Below are 20,551 nucleotides of genomic sequence, written 5' to 3' on the forward strand. Positions count from 1 at the left end.
AAGCCAGGGGCTAATGGGATCCCTTTGACAGAGGACTCTGGGCCTTTGGGATAGTGGGCAGGCCTACCCTTGACCTAGCATTCTGGGCATGTGTCAGACTGTGAGGCTTGGGCATGAGCTGAGGTCCACATGGGTCTGCCTGCTGTGGTACATAGTGGGAGGTACAGACAGACAGACAGACAGAGATAAATAGAGGTGAGTGGAGACAGTGGGAGTCAGAGGCTGCGCAGGGAGGTCTGGCAGTGGAGGGGTCCTCACTTTCTGAGGCCCAGAGGCTGGCTGGCTCCAAGCAGGGCTTCCTCGACTGGAGCAGGCATTGGGCTTCCTCTTCAGCTCTCTGGGATCTCGGGGAGCTGCTGGCAGAGTCCTGGTCCTCGCCACAATTTCCCCAAGAGGCTCTGCCAAGCCTGGCACCTTGAAGTCCGGGCCTCGGCTCCGGTTCGGATTCAGAGGCTGGCGAGGCACCTCCCAGCTGCCGGCACCGCTGCTCCAGGCCTCCTCCCTGTCGGAGAGCAGGCCCTGCCCTCACCCGGTGACCTCCACGGCCAACTCCAAGAGCGCCAGGCCGGTCCCAGCGCCCTTTCCTCGGCAGGGCCCCCGACGAGCAGTGTCCGGTGAGCAGAGGGGCCCCCGACGAGCACGGTCCGGTGAGCAGAGGGGCTGTGCTCAGACGAGACGGTGCCGGCCGTGCGACGGTGCCCGGAGCCCGAGGGCAGGAGTGAGCGCGGCCCGCGCGCAGGTGTGAGAATGTGCTGGGCATGGTCGGAGGCCGGAGCGCGGGGCCGTGGCGCGCGGGCCCTGCGACGGGGAAGCGGCTGGCGAAGACCCGGCGTGCGCGGCGGGGAGCCGGCTCGGACGGGGTGTGTGCGGGCGCGGAGCCCGCGGCGGGCTCGGTGGAGGGCGGCGGTCTGGAAGCGGCCCCAGCCCGGCAGGCCCCCGGCGGAGCGCCCCGGGTGCGGGCCTCGCGGGCGCTGGGGCGTGCCGTCCTGGATGTCGAGCCTCGGTGCGAGCCGCGCGGTGCGGCCGGCCTCTCGCCCGCTCTTCCCGCCCCTCTAATCTAAACCATGCGGGCTCCCAGCCCGGCCCGGCCGGCGGGCCCTAGGGCCGCAGGGAGGGCACCGGGGCGCGCGGTGGGGGAGCGGGCGGCTCGCTCCGGGCTGGGGTCCTGGGGCCGCGGAGCCAGGGGACCCTTGAGGCCCCCGCCACCGGGGGCGGCGGGCGCAGACTGATTGACAGCGGCGACGTCAGAGGGGGGGGGGGCGTCCCCGCAGGGAGGGAGGGAGGAGGAGGGAGCTGAGGCCCCAAAGTGCAGCCTCGGAGATCAAGGGTCCGCTCCAGAGCCGGGATGTGACGGGACCCGAGGGCGCGGCGGGCAGAGGGATCCTGACCCAGCGGCCCGATCCGGAGGCGGCTGTCCAGTGTTCCTCGGACCCGAGCCTGCAGGGGACTCGGGCCGCAGGCGCCTCCGCATGCGGCAGCGCAGTTAGGGTGAGTGTGGGTTCTGGCGGGGATGGGGGTGAGCCAGGCGTGCGGGACGGGGCCACCCCGCGCCCAGGGTTAGGCTGCAGGGTCAGGGAGGCTAAGCTGGAAAGGGGGCGAGTAACGAGACCGGGCGAGAACCTTGGGGACGATTAAGGTGACAGGAGGGCAGCGAGAAGTGCCCCAGATCTGGCTGCCGCCTCAGCCCGACTCCCAGCGGTTGGGGCGTGAGCCTTCCTCTCTTCCAAGCAACCAGACAAATTGTGTCTAGGGACCCAAGAGCATAGAAGAGCCAGCGCCAAGGGAACCAGGTTAAGCTGAGGTAGCTTTGAAATTGAAGTTTGCAGAATAGGAAAGGCCATGAAAGAAGGCCCAGCTACTGACGGTGAATATCGTCAAAATTAAAGCAAGGAGCATTATATGTAGATAATGATCGATGATCAAGAATTATCAGAATGTGAGCAAGCAATTACCAAAGAAACGGGCTAAGCAGCACAACTAATGCAGTACTCGGGCTTTAAAACGACAAGACAATAATAGTCACTTTCAGAACCAAGTGAAAATTGTACCCACAAATGTAAAAGGATCACAGACAAAGTAACTCCAAATATAGGAACAATGTGATGAAAACCACTGTATTAAAATCAATAGCAATAGTATAAGAAATGGTAATAGTGTAAAAATGATAAAAATGTAGGAAAAATGTGACTAAGAAATACTACGCAGGGAAATGGTAATATTAGTAGAATTGACAGAATACTACCATATAATTTATTGCTGATACTATAATGAATTATTAAAATGAATATTAACCCAAATCTTAAGAGCTATGGTAATACAAATAAAGACAGCAAGTAGAATTGCTGGAGTGATATGACAATTTACAACCAGGGTATTAATAGTCCCAACAACATTATAAATAATGGTAGAGTAGTAAGAGCTATTGTACCAATGTGATGAAAATAACCAGAATATTAAGAGCTACAGCAATATTACAAATTATGACAAAATAGCAACAAGTAATGATGTGATGAAAAATAACTAGGAAATTAAGATCTGTAGCATGGCCAATAATGAGAAGGTAACAGATATCGTAACAATGTGATGAAGACTACCTGGAGTATTAGGGACAATCCGAACAAAACAAATAATGGCAAAAAACAGCAAGTATGAAGTATTATAAGGATTCGAAGAAAATTAAGGTGAATATTGAGAACAATAATATTCCAAGTATGGTAAATAATAAGTTTTTGAAACGTGACAAAGCACAGAGACCGAGGAGACATTTTAGGGACACAGGGTAAATTAAAACAATGCTAGGTTGACAAGACCTATTGGAACACTAGGCCCTAGAATGATGGGCACTGACAGGAAAGCAAGAGGGCCCAGGCTTAATAATGCTGAATTAATAAATCAGACCAGTACTTGAACCATATAGTATTAAAGATAAAAAATAGCCAATAATTTATGTGCTAGGATAAATGTTCTTAATGTTGTTGAACTGAGCAGACGACTACTTTGCTAACAGAGAGCATTGAAATACAACAGTCCCCCAGTGCAAGAACAATACCACCGTAATCTAGAGAGCAAAGAAAACGCTGTTCTTGGAAAGCGAGGCGGCTGAAAGCGACGGATGCGGAGCCGCCCGCCGAGCCCGCAGAGGGTCCAGGAGAGGGGTGAGCGGGCGCGGACTCCGGCTGGATGCAGACCCAGCTGTGCTGCAGGGACCACGGGGACGGCCGCTCTGGGCCAGCCAGGCGGGAAGGAAAGGAAATTAGAGGGAGCTCCAGTGAGGCGAGCTGTGGGGTTTGGCTCCCTGACCGAGAGAAAAGGCAGAGGTGAGCCCCTAGGAGGAGAGCGCCTGGTCCCCAGTCGGGGCGGATCGGCGACCAAGGACCTGCTGGGCACCGCTCGGCAGCAGAGAGGCCGCTGTGAGCCGCTGTGAGCCGCTGCCGGCTCGGGGTGTGACAAGTGTCCCGCAGAGGGCCTAGGGGCCGCCGCATCTTGGACCAGCAGATCGTGGGCGCCCATCCCAATTGGCACCAGATATAGTTGAAACCAGAGTCTTGTGCCCGAGCGAGCCACTACCCTGGCCATGCAGTTCCCCTTGCCCGGGGCTCCTGCGTTTCTAAGCCCAAGCCTTGGACGCGCACGTGGCCCAAGGCGGGTTCTGGCGCTGACCATGCGGGGTGCTCTTTGCTTCCTGCTGCCCGTGGCCTGAGGACCAGCCGGGATGTCAGCCTTATCTTTACGGGCTTTTCCCAGCCCCGACTGGCCCCGGCCCCTTTTTATCTCCTCGGTTGCACTTGGCTTATTTGCTTTGTGAGGTACTGGAAGCCGCTGCTGAGGCCCTGGGATGGGGAGGCCAGTGGACAGGAGGGGTAAGGGGCCTGGGCCTTGGAATGCCCCGATCCAGGGGAAACGGGGAGCGGTAGGAGGAGAAAGGGGGAGCATTCCACCACAGACATATGTACAGAAAGGCAGCCAGACACAGAATGCCCCCCAGAACTTGCCCAGACCCAGAGAAGGGAGGAGAGCAGGGAGGTGAAAGGAGAAGCGAAGCTAATGCAGGGTTGCCCCCACCATGGAGGCAGGACAGGCAGGTCCTTGCCGGCTGGGCTCTCATCCTGATATCCCAGGACCAGCAGCACATGGGCAGGCTGGTGAAGAGTCCCAGACACTTGGGGAAGGACAGCTGTGACCTGGGCAGGACCCCACCCCAAGGCTGGTCCTTAGCTGGGAGGGGTCTGGGTCCCTGGCCCCAGAGCAGAGCCCCTTGGAGCTGAAAGTGTGAGCCGGGGAGTGTGACCGTGAGGGCAAGGCTGGGAGGCTCCTGGCTGAGTTCACTGAGGAGAGTGGCTGCTCGGGGGCTGTGTCTGGGAGTGAGGATGTGTGCTTCGTGGGTGACATACGGTGACTGTGGGAGTGGGGATGTGCAGGGGTAAACGCCTTTGGTTCAGGAAGGCTCTACCTGACTGCTGTCTGAGTGGGTGGAGGCGGAGGGGTGAGCAGGGGCAGGAGAGGCTGCCCAGCCTTTCTGCAGGTGTGGAGCCCCAGGAGCCTACATCCTGCCCTCCAGGCCTGTTCCCCTCTCCTGGCCCCAGGACTCCAGTTATTAGGGAACAGGGGAAAAGACCCAGGCCGCAGGCTCCACTGGAGCCCAGCGGGAGGGAGGGACTGGGGGTACAGCTGGGGCAATGCCGAGAGGGCGGTCCTTCCCCCCAGACCTATTCATGGCACAGCCCCACACCCTGGGCAGGCAGACCTTGCACCGCACGCAGACCCTCCCAGGCCCAGAACCCAGAGGGAGGAGGTGAGGGTCCTGCCCTGGCAAATTCCCCTCCCCCAGCTCAGGAGGGGGCGGGGTTCACGTGCGCCAGGGCGGCCTCCCCACCCTGTCCAAGACCCTCCACCCCAACCCCGCTCAGCAAGAGAGGGCTGCGGGCCTCTGGCCGGTGTGGACCTGGGCATGTGACTGGTGTGTGCTGTGCCCGCAGGAGATGCTGCAGGATAAGGGCCTGTCGGAGAGCGAGGAGGCCTTCCGGGCCCCGGGCCCAGCGCTCGGCGAGGCCAACGCTGCCACCGCCCCTGAGCCCGCGCTGGCCGCTTCGGACCTCAGCGGAGCGGCGCTCGGCAGCTCCCCGGGCCCCGGAGCCGACACCGCCGCCGCCGCCGAGCAGGTAGGGACGCGCCCGCCGTCGGGGAGACGCCGCCGCGCGGCGGCCGGTCTGCAGGGCCGCCGGTGTCAGTCCGCCCCACTGCGGGCAGGACTCGCTTCCCGGGGCCTGGCTGCGTCCTGCGCTGGCTGCTGGTTGGCGCTCCCGGGCAGGGGCTCTCTGCTTTCCGTCCTGCCCCACGGGGACCCTCTGGGACGGGGGGAGGGAAACCCGGCGGCGGCGGAGGGAGCCCTGGCCAAGTGTCCAATCCGACGAGCCTGAGGGGTCGGGGGTGAAAGCCTAGGACCCGGCGGGCCGAGCGCCCCGACGGCGGGTGTGTGGGAGCCGCCGCGGGGACTTCACCGGGCGGGTCACGGTGGTAACACGGTGACGACAATGAATGTGTCTGTGCGCGCCTCCCGCCGGTGCGGGTCTGCGTGCAGTGTCCGCGGGTGCGCGCGGCTGGCGGAGGAGGCGCCCTCCTGGGTCCAGGCTGCGGCTGTCTGGGCAGGTGGAGTCATCCACGTGTCCTCTGACGGCCCATCCACAGGCGCAGCTCGGAAGGAGGGGTTCCGCTACTGATTCCATTTCTTAACAATGCATCCACCGTACGAATAATTTCGTGAAACGACATCCTGAGGCGTGGGTCCCGGACTGGCAGTGTTTCCGCATAGCTCCTTGGGCCGGTGCTCTGCCTTCTGAGGGCTCTGCCCGAGCCGCGGGCCATGCCGACACAAGTCCCCTCCCTCCCCTCCCTAGACCATCGAGAACATCAAGGTGGGCCTGCATGAGAAGGAGCTCTGGAAGAAGTTCCACGAGGCGGGCACGGAGATGATCATCACCAAGGCGGGCAGGTCAGCTCTGGGAAATGGACTCTGGGGGAGGGGATGATGGATAGAGCAATGGGTATCCCCCAGGGCACCCTAGCAGCCTTCGGGGTCTCCAGCCTGGGCAGGGGGAGAGGAGGGGAACGACGCGAGTTCCCCCCACCGCTCTGGCCTTAGCCCCAAGTCCGGAGAGTACTTCCCACCCCAGCCGCCAGGGAGCACGGGAGGAGGGGGCAGCACTATGTAAATGACTGTAAATAAGGTTGCTGCTCTGGGACTGGGTCTGGCTCCAGCAGTTTTGGCCCCCTGGGCAGCTGGCTTTGTCCTCCTTTTGGGGATCTGCAGGGTTTTGCAGGATTGCATTGATGGGGCACCTGGAGATGCCCCCATGGGGGAAGGGAAAGGGACCATGTTTTCCTATTTCCATAACGTTATGGGGGCAGCACGAACCCCAAGTCTCTCATCCAACGGGTGCGGCTTTCCAGTGCCAGCCCCCTCCTTGGCCAGGGGGAGGCACATTGGGCCCTGTGTGTGTGTGTTGTTTGAGGAGCAGCTCTCAGTGGCTGCCAGAGAGGGATGATTTATAAAGTGGAAACATCTTTAAAATGTGCTGGTGTCTGTGGGAGAGGACCGGGAGGAGAGGGTGAGAGGAGGAAGATGCAGATGGGCTTGACGGAGAGATTGGCTGGGGCAGCGTCTGGGTGGGGCAGCGGTGGAGAGCAAGAGAGTGGTTCCCAGGTGAAGGGAGATGGTCGTAGACAGAGATGCGGGAAAAGTTCAGGTTCAGGACCCCCGCCCCCCCACTCCTCCGCATACTCACACTTGATTGTGATCACTGGGGGACAGGTTAGGTGTGAAGCTGTCCCTTGGCCTGGCTGTGGGCCCATAACTGGGTTTTCTGAAGACTAAGATGGTGAAGTGTCAGGGCCAGGAATCTGGAGTCAGACAGCAGGGGCTTCAGTTGCAGCTCAGCTACTTCCATCTGGGCAACCCTCAGGCAAGGGTCTCTGCCCCTCCTCATCTCCAGCTGTAAAATAATAGGTGTGTCTCCATACAGTTGTATGTAAAACTCAGCACACCTCCTGCACATGTAAGCACACAATAACTGCTAGCTATAACATTAATGTAACAAATGCTAATAATGTGAACCATAGTTAAGAGAAATGTCTGGTAGCCACTCAGCATTTCCCCCCTACATTTGGAGAACGCTGTTGAACTGCTTAGGCTCTTCAAAGGAAACAAAAGGCGGTGGTTTGCAGCGTAGGGGTGCTGGCTGGCCTTGTGAGGTTCCCTTTATTTTGTTGGGGGTGGGGGTCATGCTTAAATCAGGGAGGTGGCCTGGCCACTCAGGGTCTCTATCAGGAGAGGAAGCAGTTAGATGTCAGGGCCTGAGTTTGCTGCATTTGGGGGATGGGGAAGGAGGATGCATTAGGGGAGCCTGGCTGAGGGTTCCACATGGAGTGGTCATTGAGGTCAGTGTGGGGTGGGGGCAGGTGTCACAAGCCCTGCCTTTTCCTAGCTGAGTGCGCTTGGGCAAAACCTGAACTTCCCGTGGCTCATTGGTGCTAGGCAAAACAGAGATGATGACTGCAGATCTACGGTAGTGTGAGACTCAAACCAGGGATCGTGTGGGCGGTGCATGGTCAGTTGTTGAGTGGATTACAGGTGTGAAGAGGGGGGAATTTAGTTCTTGTGACGGCTGTGATGGACAGAAGGAAAGAAGACAAAGATTCAGAACTTCCATTTTTAGGCAGCAGAAATAACCTTGTCTCTAGAAAATAAATGGCCAGTGGGTTCTTTGGGCATGTCTGGCCTCTGCCATTTTCAACAAAAGGCATTTGTGATTTTTCTCAGTGGGGTTTCCTGCATCTGCTTGGGTCCTCCCTCCCTCCCCGCAAAACACACACACACACACACACACACACACACACACACTTTCAGAGGTGACTGGCTTTAGGCAAAGTTTTGTGCCTGATTCTAGTGGAGGCTTAGAGATGGGCCACAGGGACTGATGATATAATTTTAAAAATGGTTGTGATGATGTTGGCCAATTATGGATTCATCACAGTCTTTCCTTTCTCTGGCAGAGAGTTATCCTCACACCAGGTCTAGTCCTGAAGAAAGCCACTGGCCTTCCCCTCCCCCAGAGTTCTCACAGGCTCTTTTCCTCCTGCATAGACCTCAGAGGCCACTTTCACTGCTCTGATCCCTGCTTCCTCCCCCCCCCCATGTCTCCCCCGCCCCCCCCCCCATGTCTCCCTCCCACGGGCAGCCTCAGGAGGCAGCTTGCTTTGCTTGGGCTTGTGGCTCTTCAACCTCCTGTCCGGTGCCTCTCCCTCTTCTCTTCTTTGGGTCTCTATCAACATTTCCATTTCTCAGCAGATGACCTGGACCCTTCTCCTAAACCTCGATTCATAGAGTCCTAGACTGTTAGAGTTGGACATCAACCCGATCCCAGAGAAAGAAAGGCACTTGGCTCTTGTAGATAGAAGCAGAGTTAGGCGGTTACCAGGTCTCCACAAGTCAAGCACATAGTACCCACCCCAACTTTGAGAAACTTCCTTGATTGCTTATTTACGGGGCCAGTTCAATGTTTTGAACGGGGGCTGTTGCTCTGCCCTAGAGAGCCTGGCTGGTTAGGGGCAGGGTAATTGCTGACTGGTTGATGGAAGGGTGGGTCCTGGAGAAGAGGGAACAGCATGTTCTCAAGTCAGTTTGAGTCCTTGAGTCACAAGCCTCTCTCCCCTCTGCCTTTGAAGGTCTGAAGCCACAGGAGTGAGTTTGAATTCTCGAACAATTGAGCCTGGTGAATAAGGTGCCAACCACAGGGTGATACATCAGTTTCTGATTTCTGAATGCTCCGGCATAAGATGTGGCAAGACCCCTCCCAGCCAGTCTCTGTCCCTCCCAGGCCCCGCAACCCAAAGGTTCATGCTGTGGACTGCAGCGAGCAGACCCCTTTCTCTGCCTCCCTACATCCCTGCCAAGCTTGACACATGTGAGAAACTGCATTTTTCTCCCAAACACAGATAAAAGTGAGCTCCACAGAAATTTAAATATAAACCTCCCCAAAATGAAAATGTCCTAACCATCTGACGGCGCTGCTCCTAGGTCACGGTTGTGCCACCAGATAAATCTCCACTATCAGCCTTCAGAGCCTGTTGAGTTCAATGTTGCTTGTGTTAGTGACAGTGAATTTGCGTTTGAAAAATGAACTACCGATGAGAACTCCTGTTGAACCTGTATTGTTTGTTATTCTGAGGCAAGGATTTGGCCTGGCTTAATCCGGGGCTTCAAAGCCAATTGCCCTCTCTCTGTATACACAGCGTCAGAGCTCAGTGGCGTGGGTGATAAGAGAAGTAAGGGTTGAAGACACTGGGAAAGTGGACTGGGGAGAGAGTGCTTTGATCTCTTTTTAAAGTATTTTCTGAAAGCAAAAGTCTATCAGAAGGAAATGTCTTTAAAAAAAAGAATCTAAGAGAAGCAACTGACCTTCCCAAACAGCATCCATTCCACACACCCTCACCCCTGCCCCCACCTCAGGGAAAATATTTCTTAAAAATGCTCTGAGTGAATTAGAAAACTCTGTGTGTGTGTGTGTGTGTGTGTGTGTAAAGTGGAAATAAATTACGTAGCTGTGTTATTGCTCTCAGAAATCATTTGGCTACAAAAGATTTGGCCTCATAAGAGCCCCCAAACTCAGCCTTGGTTGCTGGGCCTTGGCCTCTTCCCAGCATATCCCGAATTCTTCCTGAAGATCCCCAGAAACTAGGGATAGAAAGACTGGTGAGGTCTTCTCTGGACCCCCAACCTTTTTTTCCTGCAGCCTGTTCCTTTCAGAATCTGCACTCTAGGTCTCTGTGTGTGTGCGTGTGTGTGCGTGTGTGTGTGTGTGTGTGTGTGTGTGTGTAAATTTTAATGTCAATTTTATTGAAGTGGAACATTCCTGCAGAAAAGTGAGCAATTCTTAATTGTGCAGCTCTATAGACTTGCACAGAGTGAGCACACCCGTGTAGCCACCACCCAGATAAAGAAACAACACTCCCAGCCCCCAGAATCCCTCGTGTGCCTGCAGTCGCCACCTCTCCCGCCCCCTGGGACTCTCTCTCCACACTTCTCACCCCTCCGATTTGGTTTTGCACCTACATTTAAAGGACAGCACCTAGAGCTGCTCCTGGGGTCCCTGTTGTCCTCCCCCCACCCCCAGGAAGTCGGAGCTGCGGCGGGTGGAGGCTTGGAGACCCGCTGGGTGGGGAGAATTGGTGGGTCCCTTAGGTCGCTATTCCCCGTCCCCCTTGCGGGCTTGGCGGGGCGGGTGGGCCAGTGCTTTGAATTGGCGGCGCTCTGAGCCCAGCTGTAACTTGCGTGTTCCCGCTCAGCAGTGAGTTTGCACTTAAGGATTTGTTGCCAAAATCAAAATGCCCTCAAACCGTTTCTCCGCGCCCGTCCAAGGAAGCTTATCTTAGCAGTTCATTCTAAAGCCATTTCCGAGTATGAAGCAGATAAAGGCTCAGCCCCGAACCCTTTCAGAGCCTGTTTCTTGATCAGAGGAGGAGCCCGGCTTTCATCTCCTCCCCAGGCCGGCGGGGCGGGCGGCTTGTTTATTCCCCGGCGGAGCTGTTTCCGCGCGCGCTGGGAGCGCTGCTCCCGCGGGGTCCCGGAGCCCGACGGGGGCGGCAAACTAGGAGGGAGCGGGGAGGGCGCCTGGGCAGAGGGAAGGCTCGCGGGCCGTGCAGAGGGTGCGGAGGGGCGGGGAGAGGATGAAGGACGGGGAGGCGGCGGGCAGGACTCGGGGAGAGGGCTGACGGCGCGAGGAGAGGATGGGGAGACGGCTGTCGGGGCGCCGGGAGAGGAGCGACGAGAGGGCAGGGAGAGGGCTAGTGGGGCGCGGGGAAAGGAGGGAGAGAGGGCTGGCGGAGCGCGGGCCTGCGGGGGGCAGGGCGCAAGGTGTCTGGGACCAGCGAGCCAGGTCTTGACATCCAGCGCTGGTGGCGGGGCTTCGTGGCCCCTCCTTCCCCTTCCCACCGAGGTGTTCATTTCCGACATAGGCGTCAGTTTCAGGTACATTTTATGTCCCAAATCACAGAAACACTATCCCGCCATTTGCTCATGGGTTTCAGTGGGGCGACCTTCGCAGTGCAGGGTGAGCCCAGAGGAAAGTCGGGCTCCCAAGCCCGGCCTGGCCTCGGTGGCTTGAGTGATGCCCACCTGCGGACCCTCCCATGCCCAGCCTCTGGGCTCCAACTTCAGCCGCTTCTGGAGCCAGGGCAGGTGCCCTCAGCGTGGACAGAGCCTATGGAGGGGGGAGGAGGGGAGTGTGTCTCACGTCACACTCAGCTTTTCCCCACACAGGGCAGCCTCCATCCTGCTAGATCCCCCTAGAGGGGATGTGGCTGTGCCTGGGGTCCCCCGAGTGTGTCCTCCGTGGCCCAGGGCCCTCACCACTGAACCCCACAGAGAGGAGGTATGTTTCCCTGAAGGAAGGGAGCTCGAGGAGGAGCCTTTGGAACTCCCCCTTCAGACCAGATGTCCCATCTCCCTCCCTGCTTCCTGAGAGAGGGGGCTTGGCGGGCAGGGGGGCAGAAGCTGTGACACCTTCACTCTGTCCTTGCCCCTCCTCCTGCAAAACCTCCTTCGAGTGACCATCGTCAGGGATCTGGTCTGTAGTCAGTTTCTAGCAGAAGGCAAATCATGGGATGCAGGCTCCGGGCCTTGAGGGCTCTTTGCTGGCCATCAGAAAAGCACACCAGCCACCTGGTCCCTGCACTGCTGAGGTGGACACAGTGGGGAGCAGAAGGCGGAGGACAGGACCCCAGGCTATGAAGCCTGCAGAAGTGGCAGCGAGCCATAGTCTCTCAGCCCCCTTTGGCCTGGGGGAAGCCATGCCCGCCCTCCGCCCTCCGCTGTTGCCACTGGGGTGATAACGGGAGAAACAGGCCACGTGCAGGGCAGGGCACTGGTACCCAGCAGCCATGCACAGCCAGGGCTGCCCCATTTTGTGGCTGTTTCCATGGCAGTTATAAAATGGTGCCTGGAAAGGACAGGGTGTGTGCCCCCCTCCCCGGCCCAGGGAGGGGGAGCTGAGGCAGCTGCGGCCCCCCTCTCAGGTTTAGGCCCACCAGGGGAGAGGCTGGGCCAGGAAAGAGGGTGGTGCAGCTCCAGCTGTGCCCCCAGGCCAGGCAGGGGGGTGGTGAGCAGCAGGATTGGGTTCCTGAGCCCTCTCACTTCCCCGTCCAGGAGAGGGGGTGGGGTGGACATTTGAAAATGCTTTCAATTGACATCTGAGACAAATTCTTCCACACGGTTTATAAGTCCCTAGACTTGCAGCTAGAACTTCCCTCCTGCCTCCAGGCACGCACACATGCACGCATGCGCACTCCACCTCGCACGCCACCACATGCGCTGGTGCATCCACACGGTCACACACTCCTACCCCGGACCACTGCAGCCTTCCCCGCCTCTCCTCCAGCAAGAGGGGGCACAGACCTGGCTGGGCTGGGAGTGGAGTGGAAGCCTGCACCTCAGGGCCTGACCTGGGCTTGCTGTAGTGTCTGGCAGTGTATGGAAGCCTTGCCCTGTCCAGGTAAGCAGGTACCCCTGTTGACAAACTGGGGGACTCCAATAATCTGAGGTGCCCAGGACAGCTTCTCTTGAGGGCCCCTGACTATCTCTCAGCTTAGTGAGAGGCAGAGGACCACCCGATGGCTTTCCTGGAGTGGGCGGGTCGGGCTCAGGGGACTTGGCCCTTCATGTCTTCATTTAGGTTTGGGTCCTGCCCTCTCAGGGGACATTTTTGTGAGAGGCCATCTAGGAGGGATGGGGTGTCTGAGGACAACTGTCTGCCCCTCTGGGAAGGGCCAGTGTCAGGGACCTGGTGACCGGGGAGGGAGGTGTGCCCTGCAGGTATGTGTGCATGCTGTTGTGTCTATGTGCTGAGGGACCTGGGGAAGCTCTTCTCTAGAATGTTCTCTGAGCCTCAGGGTCCTGGAAAGCCTCAGCCTGGGCTGCAGGGACTGGACAACTTCTTTTGATGAATCTATTTTCTTAGAGGTAGGTCATCCCACAGGTTTGTGGAGAGAGCAGCTCAGTGGGGTCCATGGTAATTGTGGTGCATGGATTCATTTAATCCACACAGCAACCTATGAGATATGTAGTAATATCCGCATCTTAGAGATAAGGAAGCCACGGCACAGAGAGAGCCGAGCGAGCTGTCCAAGGCCTCCCACTTGTGGTGGTGGGGGTGGGGATGGGGGTGGGGAGCAGGCTGTGAATCACGCAGAGTGGCTCTGGAATCCATGCTCTTCTCCCGCGGCTCCAGGGCCGACCTCCCAGGCACCCAATTCATTGGGCAGGCCCAGCCCAAGCATTCATCTCTGCTAAACACCGAAGGGCTCCGAAGGCCTAGCAGAATCTCCTGCTCTCCTGCCAAGTTGGTTTGAGGCTTGAGGGTTTCCACAGAGACATGAGCAGGGAGCCATCTCATTGGTTAACGAAGCAGCTGACAGACTCCCAGGTCTGCTGCTCTCGCTCCCTGTAACGGCAGCCCAGAATTTTAGCTGTCCACGGACTGGTGAAGGACAGGAGGGAAATTAAGGCAGGCAGGTTGGTGTCGAAATCCTCTCTCAGGATCCTCTCTCAGAGCCTCTATGCTTTACCTGCTCACAGCCACTAGGCTAGGGGTGGGGGTTCAGTTTGGGAAACCATGTAAATAAACCCTCCTTCTAGACACACAGACTGACAGCTGCAGGGGCTCAGAGGGAGTGGCTAGTGCATCCCTCTCCTTGTGTAGGGGGAGGCTGAGGCCAGAGAGGGAAGTGACGTACACAGGGTCCCACACCTCTGACCGATGCCAAGACCTCTTGCTATAGGGGCAGTGCCCCTTAAGGCCTTCTGCCCCCTTGCTCACTCTGTGCCCTCTCTCCTGGTGCTCTGACCACGCCTCTGCCTCACCCTTTGGCTTCTCCCAGGAGGATGTTCCCCAGCTACAAGGTAAAGGTCACAGGCATGAACCCCAAGACCAAGTATATCCTGCTGATTGACATCGTCCCTGCAGATGACCACCGCTACAAGTTCTGTGACAACAAATGGTAAGAACTGGGACCCTCACATCACCTGCCTTCCCTCCACTGCTCTTTCCATTCATCACACCCATCGCCACCTGATGTTTGCTCCAGGGACTCACCAGTTAGTCTGAATGACTGCCCAGATCTGCAGCCTGGGGAGCGGGGTCTGCAGAGGCTGCAGGGTAGGCAGGTGTCTGAACACCTGCTGCAGGCGGGGCTGGGGCTGGGGCTGAACATGAGCTGCAGTGTTTGGTGGACTTCAGGGTCTGTGCTCTCCCCACAGCTGTGGACAAACAGGATTGCTGACTATGCTGTGGGGTGACAGGTGAACACCCACCAGGGTTGATTTAGGCCCTGGCATTGCTGCATGGGGAGGAGGATGGGGGCCGTTTTCCGGTGGGGTCCAGCTGCCTGCTCTGTGGCATCTCTCTCCTGTTTCTCCACTCACTTCCTCTTTGCCTGGCTACATTGTGTGTCCCCCACCCAGAGTCAGTGGGTCCGGTGGTTGGATGATGGGACCCTTTCGCAAGGGGCTGGATTGAAGGGCAAAACCAGGCTGGGGCCGGGTAAACACTGGGCTCCATTTCCTGAGGCCACCTCCTTAGTGCCCTGTCTGCCCCCAGAGCCCAGAACAGCACTCAAGGAGAGTGAGGGAGAGAGCGAGGGATCGAATCAGCAGCCTGGGATGTGGGCTCCCTGGTGGGTGGTTTGTGGGACCAGTCCTGCCCAGGGGTATGCTTCTACTTCTCTCTCTGGGCTGTATTAGCACTCAGAGCTGGCTCTGGCTGAGGGGACCAAGACCAATTAATTTTTTTGGGGCAAGCATTGTTTTGGGGGCAAGAAATCTGAAAGTTGTCTGGGTCCTCTGAGAAGCTCCCTCCAAATAATGTAACTTATAACATTTTAAAATGGTCTGTATAACACAGAGAAGTGCTGCCTAAATTGCCCTATAATACATTTGTGCTTCGCCCCATTCCTTCTAGTAAACAATGACATTGCTCTGTAATGTCCCTTTCTCTTTCACGCTCTCTTCTGTGCTTCACTGCTACCCCCAAAGTCCTAAATTGTCAGTGTGATGGGACCGGCATCGATTTCCCCCTTCAGGTCTGTGAGGATTTGCTCTCAGAGAGGGGACAGGGTCTCTGGACTTCCCAGACCCCAGGGTAATCCCCTGCTGTGGCCGGTTGCTCTGTTGGCAGGATGGTGGCAGGGAAGGCTGAGCCCGCCATGCCAGGAAGGCTCTATGTCCACCCGGATTCTCCGGCTACTGGGGCCCACTGGATGCGACAGCTGGTCTCCTTCCAGAAGCTGAAGCTGACAAACAACCACTTGGACCCCTTCGGCCACGTAAGAAGGAACCCCTGGCCCTGAGGGCGAGTCCTGGGCTGGCTGCAGATGGATGGGTGGGTGTGGACTGGGAGAATCCAGCTCCAGGCTTTGGCACTTGTCAGGCCAGGTTGTGGCAGGAGCCAAGGTCCCAGCCCCACAGTTGCACATCCTTCCCTAGTGCTTACTGGCTGGGTGACTTTGGGCGAGTTTCTTAGCCTTTTGGAGCCTTAGTTTCCTTGTCTAGAAAGGGAAGATGACCATGCACATTTTGCATGGGCGTGAGAATTAAACAAGGGAATATGCACGAAGCACCTTACACCAAGGAGGCTCGAACTAAAAGGCAGCTGTGACAACAATGATGGGTCTGATCGCCCAGCTTCGGTTTCCCGGGATTTGGCCTTGCTGGAGCATAAAACAGTCCACTTCCTTGAGAAAGAGTCACGATGAGTCCAAGCCTCTCTTTGGCGTGTCTGTCTGCTTGGCCTGGCAGCTGCCTGCCCTCTGGAAGGGGAGGCCTTGCTTTGGCTCCTGTCCACTCCTTCCTGGCCCTGCCTGGGACCTGGCTCTCGAAAGAGATTCTGAAGCCCTACGGATGCTGTTGTTGACGCCCCATCCAGGCTGCTAAAGCTTATTCTTTCGCCATCTGGCCCTGGCAGGCCCACAAAAAGCTTTTTATGTGGAAATTTTTAGCTCAAGTGCGTGGGGCAAACTAAAGTCTGGGGACCTGGTATTATGTGCCAGGGCACAGGCCCTACCCCTCTAGGCTACCCACGGTTACCCTGGGAGTGCAGGGTGGGGTGGGGTGATGCGGGTGCATGGAGGCTCCTAGATGCAGTTACTGGGCTGCCCACCTAGCGCTCAGGTGTGCAGGGTGGTGGAGGAAGCAGCGGTGGGGTGTGCAGGCAGGTACGTGCCTCTTTCATGCCTCAGTTCTATTTCTGGAGTCTGCGTGCAAATCAGAATTCTGTGAATCATAGTTCCCTGTGGAAAATGCCAACATTGCTACGTTTCTGATTGACCGGTATGTAACTAGCAAGCAGCTCTTAGCTCTGATTTTCTTAGAGTCTCTTCCATTCTTTTCTGAGTTGGTGACCCATAACAGGCAACTAGGAGAATGCTTAATTAACGCAATTGACTCCCAACGTATCTCTTTTGCAAGCAGCCCCATGCAGGGCCAGTAGGTGCTGTTGGGTGCATGGCAGAAACGTGCAGTGTGCACAGTGGCATGTGCTCATGCAGCCCCAACCTGTCGTGGCGGCAGAGACAAGCCAGCGATCCAATGGGAAAGGTCAGCCAAGCTCCCCCCCCCCCCCCCCCCCCCCCCCCCCCCCCCCCCGCCCAGGGCACAGGGCCTTGCAACTGAGGGGAGAGGGGCCTTCCAGGTCTTCCTGAGCACCGTCCTGGCCAAGACTTTGTTCCCAGCCAGCTCCTCCCAGCCTCCTCTGCTTGGCCAGCCTGTGGCACCAACCTCAGGTTAGTGAGGGCTTCTGCGTGGGAGACGGAACCTAGCCAACATGCACATCCCTGCCCACAACTGCACACACTGCAGACCCCTGGGGTTCGCACAGAGCTTGGCAGGAGCGGAATCTTTGGGTGAGTGGCCAGGGGACCCAGGGATCAAAGCTCTGGTGAGAATTTTGGATGCACAGCTTGCCATGATGGTTCCCAGCTGTAGGGAAGCCTGAGAGGACTCTTCCACCTCCCCGACAACTCTGCAGAAAACAGTAGGAGAGAGAGTCAGGTGGCCAAAAAGATGGGCTTTTTAAGAGTGGGAGACAGACGTAGCCTTGCAAGCCCAGTAGTAGGTTTTCCCAGCCTGACGTGCCTCTTTGGTGGCTCTACTGAGGCCCCTAGGGGCTTGCACTAACCCTGCATATAGTCTTGTGTCTGGGCCAGTGGGGCTGCTTGATGGGCTAGTGATGGGGGTGCCCCTGGCTACACTTTCCATGCCTGCCCCTTGGTGTTAGGGATGGTCCTCACACTAACTCGGCTTTCTCTCCAGAGGGTTGGGATGCAGCGCATCTTCCTTCTCCCCCATCCCCTACCCAGCACGTGCAGTGTGTTGGTTATGACACCCGCTGTGGGGGAGTGGGGCTCAGGAGATGCAGTGATTGTCTCAGGGGCTGGGAGCAGTGCTGGACCCTGCTTTCTGATTTCAGTTCAGCTCTCTTGGCTTCTCCACCCGTCTTTCTGTACCCAAGGCTGTCACATCTGCAGCTATTTGGAGCACCACTGGGGAGGGAGCAGGCTTTGGCCGTGCAGGAGAGGCGGTGGAAGACGGGTTAACTTCCTAGACATATCAGGGCCTGGACCTGGGCTCTCTGTTCCTTGGCCTGTGTCCATGGTAGTGATGAACTCTCCAAGTCACCCTTCTTGGCTTCTCAGTGCAGGAACCTGGGAAAGTGCCATCTCATACTGTGAACTTGCCCCAAACAAGTCCTTCCTTCTGCCTAACTCATCTCCAAATGTTCAGTTATTCCCAGGAGCTTTCAAACCTCAAGTACCGGTCTCCAGCCAAATGGACTTTGGACTTTTCTCACAGCACTTGAGGGACTTTATCTAGCTGCTGCCTCCCATTTGCAGCCTTCCACCAGGAGAAGGGTCCAGGGCTCAGGGGAGGACTGGGGTGGGCAGCTTGTCCTGCATGACAGGCAGGGGCTCCGGGACAAGGACTCCCTCAGACCACATGACCATGTGCTCTGAAAAGACAGGACTGGGTTCTGACTTGAAAACTCCTTGTGGGTTTTTGCTGAGTCTGGGAAAGTCCTCTGTTCTCGAGGGGGTAGGTTCAGGGTATGACCCCTGGGTTGTGGAATAAAACCCAAGGCCACGGGCAGGGCCAGCAGCAGGGGCAGAAAGGATCAGGGGCTGAGGCAGGACTGAGCTGCCTCCATACAGCCCAGGTCACCTCCACTTCTGCTGGCTGTGCAGGCTGCTTCCCATCATGCCTTCCTACCTGCCACCCCACCCTGTGCCCATGGGCCAATGACTGTGGGTGGAAAGAGATGCTTGGGGAAGTTGAGGGCCTCACTGGGGTAGGGTCTGTTTCCCACGGCGGGGCGTGGAGATGACTGGCACATAAGTCTTACTTTTCTTGTCTCAAGTCTCCCGGATTCCTGAGGAGGAAGGTCGGTTTATGATTTCTGACATGAATTTGATTTTTGAATCTGTTCCAGAGGCTGAGTTCATCCTGGGCTGGGGGTGTGGGCTGCAGCTCCTTGGCCACAAAGTAACATGGGCACAGTCCCCTCAATGTGCTTCCTCCTCCTCCTCCTCCTCCTCCTCCTCCTCCTCCTCCTCCTCCAACCACAAGCCTCTCCACCTAGTTAGTCCCTCCCCAGCTTGGCATCCAAGCTCAAATGCCACTTCTTCAGGGAGACGGTTCAGGGTCCCCCTCATAGGCTTTCAGAACTTTGAGCACCTTTCTACCCTAATACTTCCCACAGTTACAATTTTATACTCATTTGTCACATTTGTTTTTGAATAGGAAATACATTCATAGGTTTTAAAAATAAACCAATGAATAAACCAAAATGTCTTCTTCCATGGGGTCCCCATCCACCTAGTTTCTTCCAGTCCCAGCCACAGGTAACCAATGTTACTAATTCTTTTCACCATTTCTTTTTGCATAGACAAGCAGAATGCAAAATTTCAGATCCCTTCTTCTAGACACAAATGGTAGCATACTACAAACCCTTTTCTGCACCTTGCTTTGTCAACCTAGTATGTCATGGCGATGGTTCCATTCATCTAGAGCATCCTTATTCCTTTTTTCACAGCTGCATAGAATTTTATCCCGTGATTGTTTCATAAATTATGTAGCCAGCCCTTATAGGACTCAGATGTTTTCCTATATTTTTGCTCTTTTGATTAAGCTTGTGCATATGGCATTGTATATCTGTGCCATAAAGTGCCTGTTCAAAGGGTATTTGGATTTGTCATTTGTAATTCTGCCCTCCATTGAGTTACACTGATGTATATTCCCGCCGTCACTGTAGCCTCACCAACACGGTGGGAGAGAAAGGGTTTGGGTTTTTGCCAGTCTGATGGGTGAAATGTAGATATCAATTTTAGTTTTAATTTGTATTTCCTTTATTATGAGTGAGGTTAAGTATTTTTTATATGTATTTCCTCTTCTGTGAACTGCTGTCTTTATCCTTTGCTTATTTTTCTCTTAGATTTTTTTTATCACTTATCAATTCTAGGACTTTTATGAATTAGGAAGGCTTAGCTCCTATCTGTGATATGAGTTGTATGTATGTTTCCCAGTTTGTCACTGGTCTTGGGGTTTTGCTATGGTGGTATTCCTGCACAGGAGTTTTTCATTGAATGCATTGGTCTTTTCCTTACTCATTCTGCACTGTGAGTCATTGAAAGCCCATATCCACTCCTCACTTACAAGGGAATTTTCTTCTGTTTTCTTTTAGTGTTTTATAGGTTTATTTTTACATTTAAACCATTGATTCTTTTGGAATTTATTCTGGCATTTGATAGGAGGTGTGAATCCAACTTTTTTATTATTTTCTAGAGAGCTATCCAGTTGTGCCGACACCAGTAACTGACGAGTGCTCTCTCCTCCTGCTTTAGATGCTTATTTCAGGAGTTGAAATCCCCAGTTGAGTCTGCGACTGTTCAGATGCCAGAGCCTTAACTGCAGAGGCTTCAGAACAGGTTTCAGTGCCTGGCAGGGCTGCTCTCCCCCTCGCTGTTCTTTTTCAGTTTCCTGGGCTTAGATGCATGTATTGTTTTCACATGAACTTTAGGATAAGCTTGCAGTGTTAAGAATGAAACTTATTTTTATTGATTGATTGATTGATTTAAATTAGATTATTGGACTATCATGGGTCAACAACATCATATAGGTTTCTGGTGTACAGCTTTATAATACTGCATCTGTATACTCCATTGTGTGCTTCCCACCCAAAGTCTACTTTCTTTTTGTCACCATATATTTTACCTCCTTTGGCCTCCCTTTTTCCTTATATTTTTATGAGAATCACTATAAATGATAAATTTACTTAGGGACATTGGTAGGAATGCCTTTCTCTTTGTTGGAGTCTGCTTTTTTGTCCTCCAAAAGTGTATTCACGTTTTCTTCCTAAGGTCCTAGACCTAGACCCTTCTCATTCTGTATTTCATCTTGTTACTATTATCAATGCGAACTTTCTTCCACTGCATTTTCTCACCACTTTCTTCC

At 55.6% G+C, this 20,551-nt stretch overlaps 1 protein-coding gene across 1 annotated transcript in view; it reads left to right on the forward strand.

Moving 5' to 3' along the window:
* The first annotated feature begins 550 nt into the window (after positions 1-550).
* Positions 551-20,551, forward strand: part of TBX4 (T-box transcription factor 4) — a 31,243-nt gene continuing 11,242 nt past the window's right edge. Inside the window, exons 1-5 of the mRNA XM_070393138.1 lie at positions 551-614; positions 4,977-5,159; positions 5,895-5,989; positions 13,930-14,049; positions 15,225-15,372. Of these exons, the coding sequence (XP_070249239.1) occupies positions 4,980-5,159; positions 5,895-5,989; positions 13,930-14,049; positions 15,225-15,372 (543 nt within the window). The 5' untranslated portion in view covers positions 551-614; positions 4,977-4,979. The remainder of the gene's footprint in view (positions 615-4,976; positions 5,160-5,894; positions 5,990-13,929; positions 14,050-15,224; positions 15,373-20,551) is intronic.

This window comes from Myotis yumanensis, unplaced genomic scaffold, assembly GCF_028538775.1.
Source record: "Myotis yumanensis isolate MYYU_CA2020_CCGP unplaced genomic scaffold, mMyoYum1.0.hap1 SCAF_16, whole genome shotgun sequence".
Taxonomy (NCBI): domain Eukaryota; kingdom Metazoa; phylum Chordata; class Mammalia; order Chiroptera; family Vespertilionidae; genus Myotis; species Myotis yumanensis.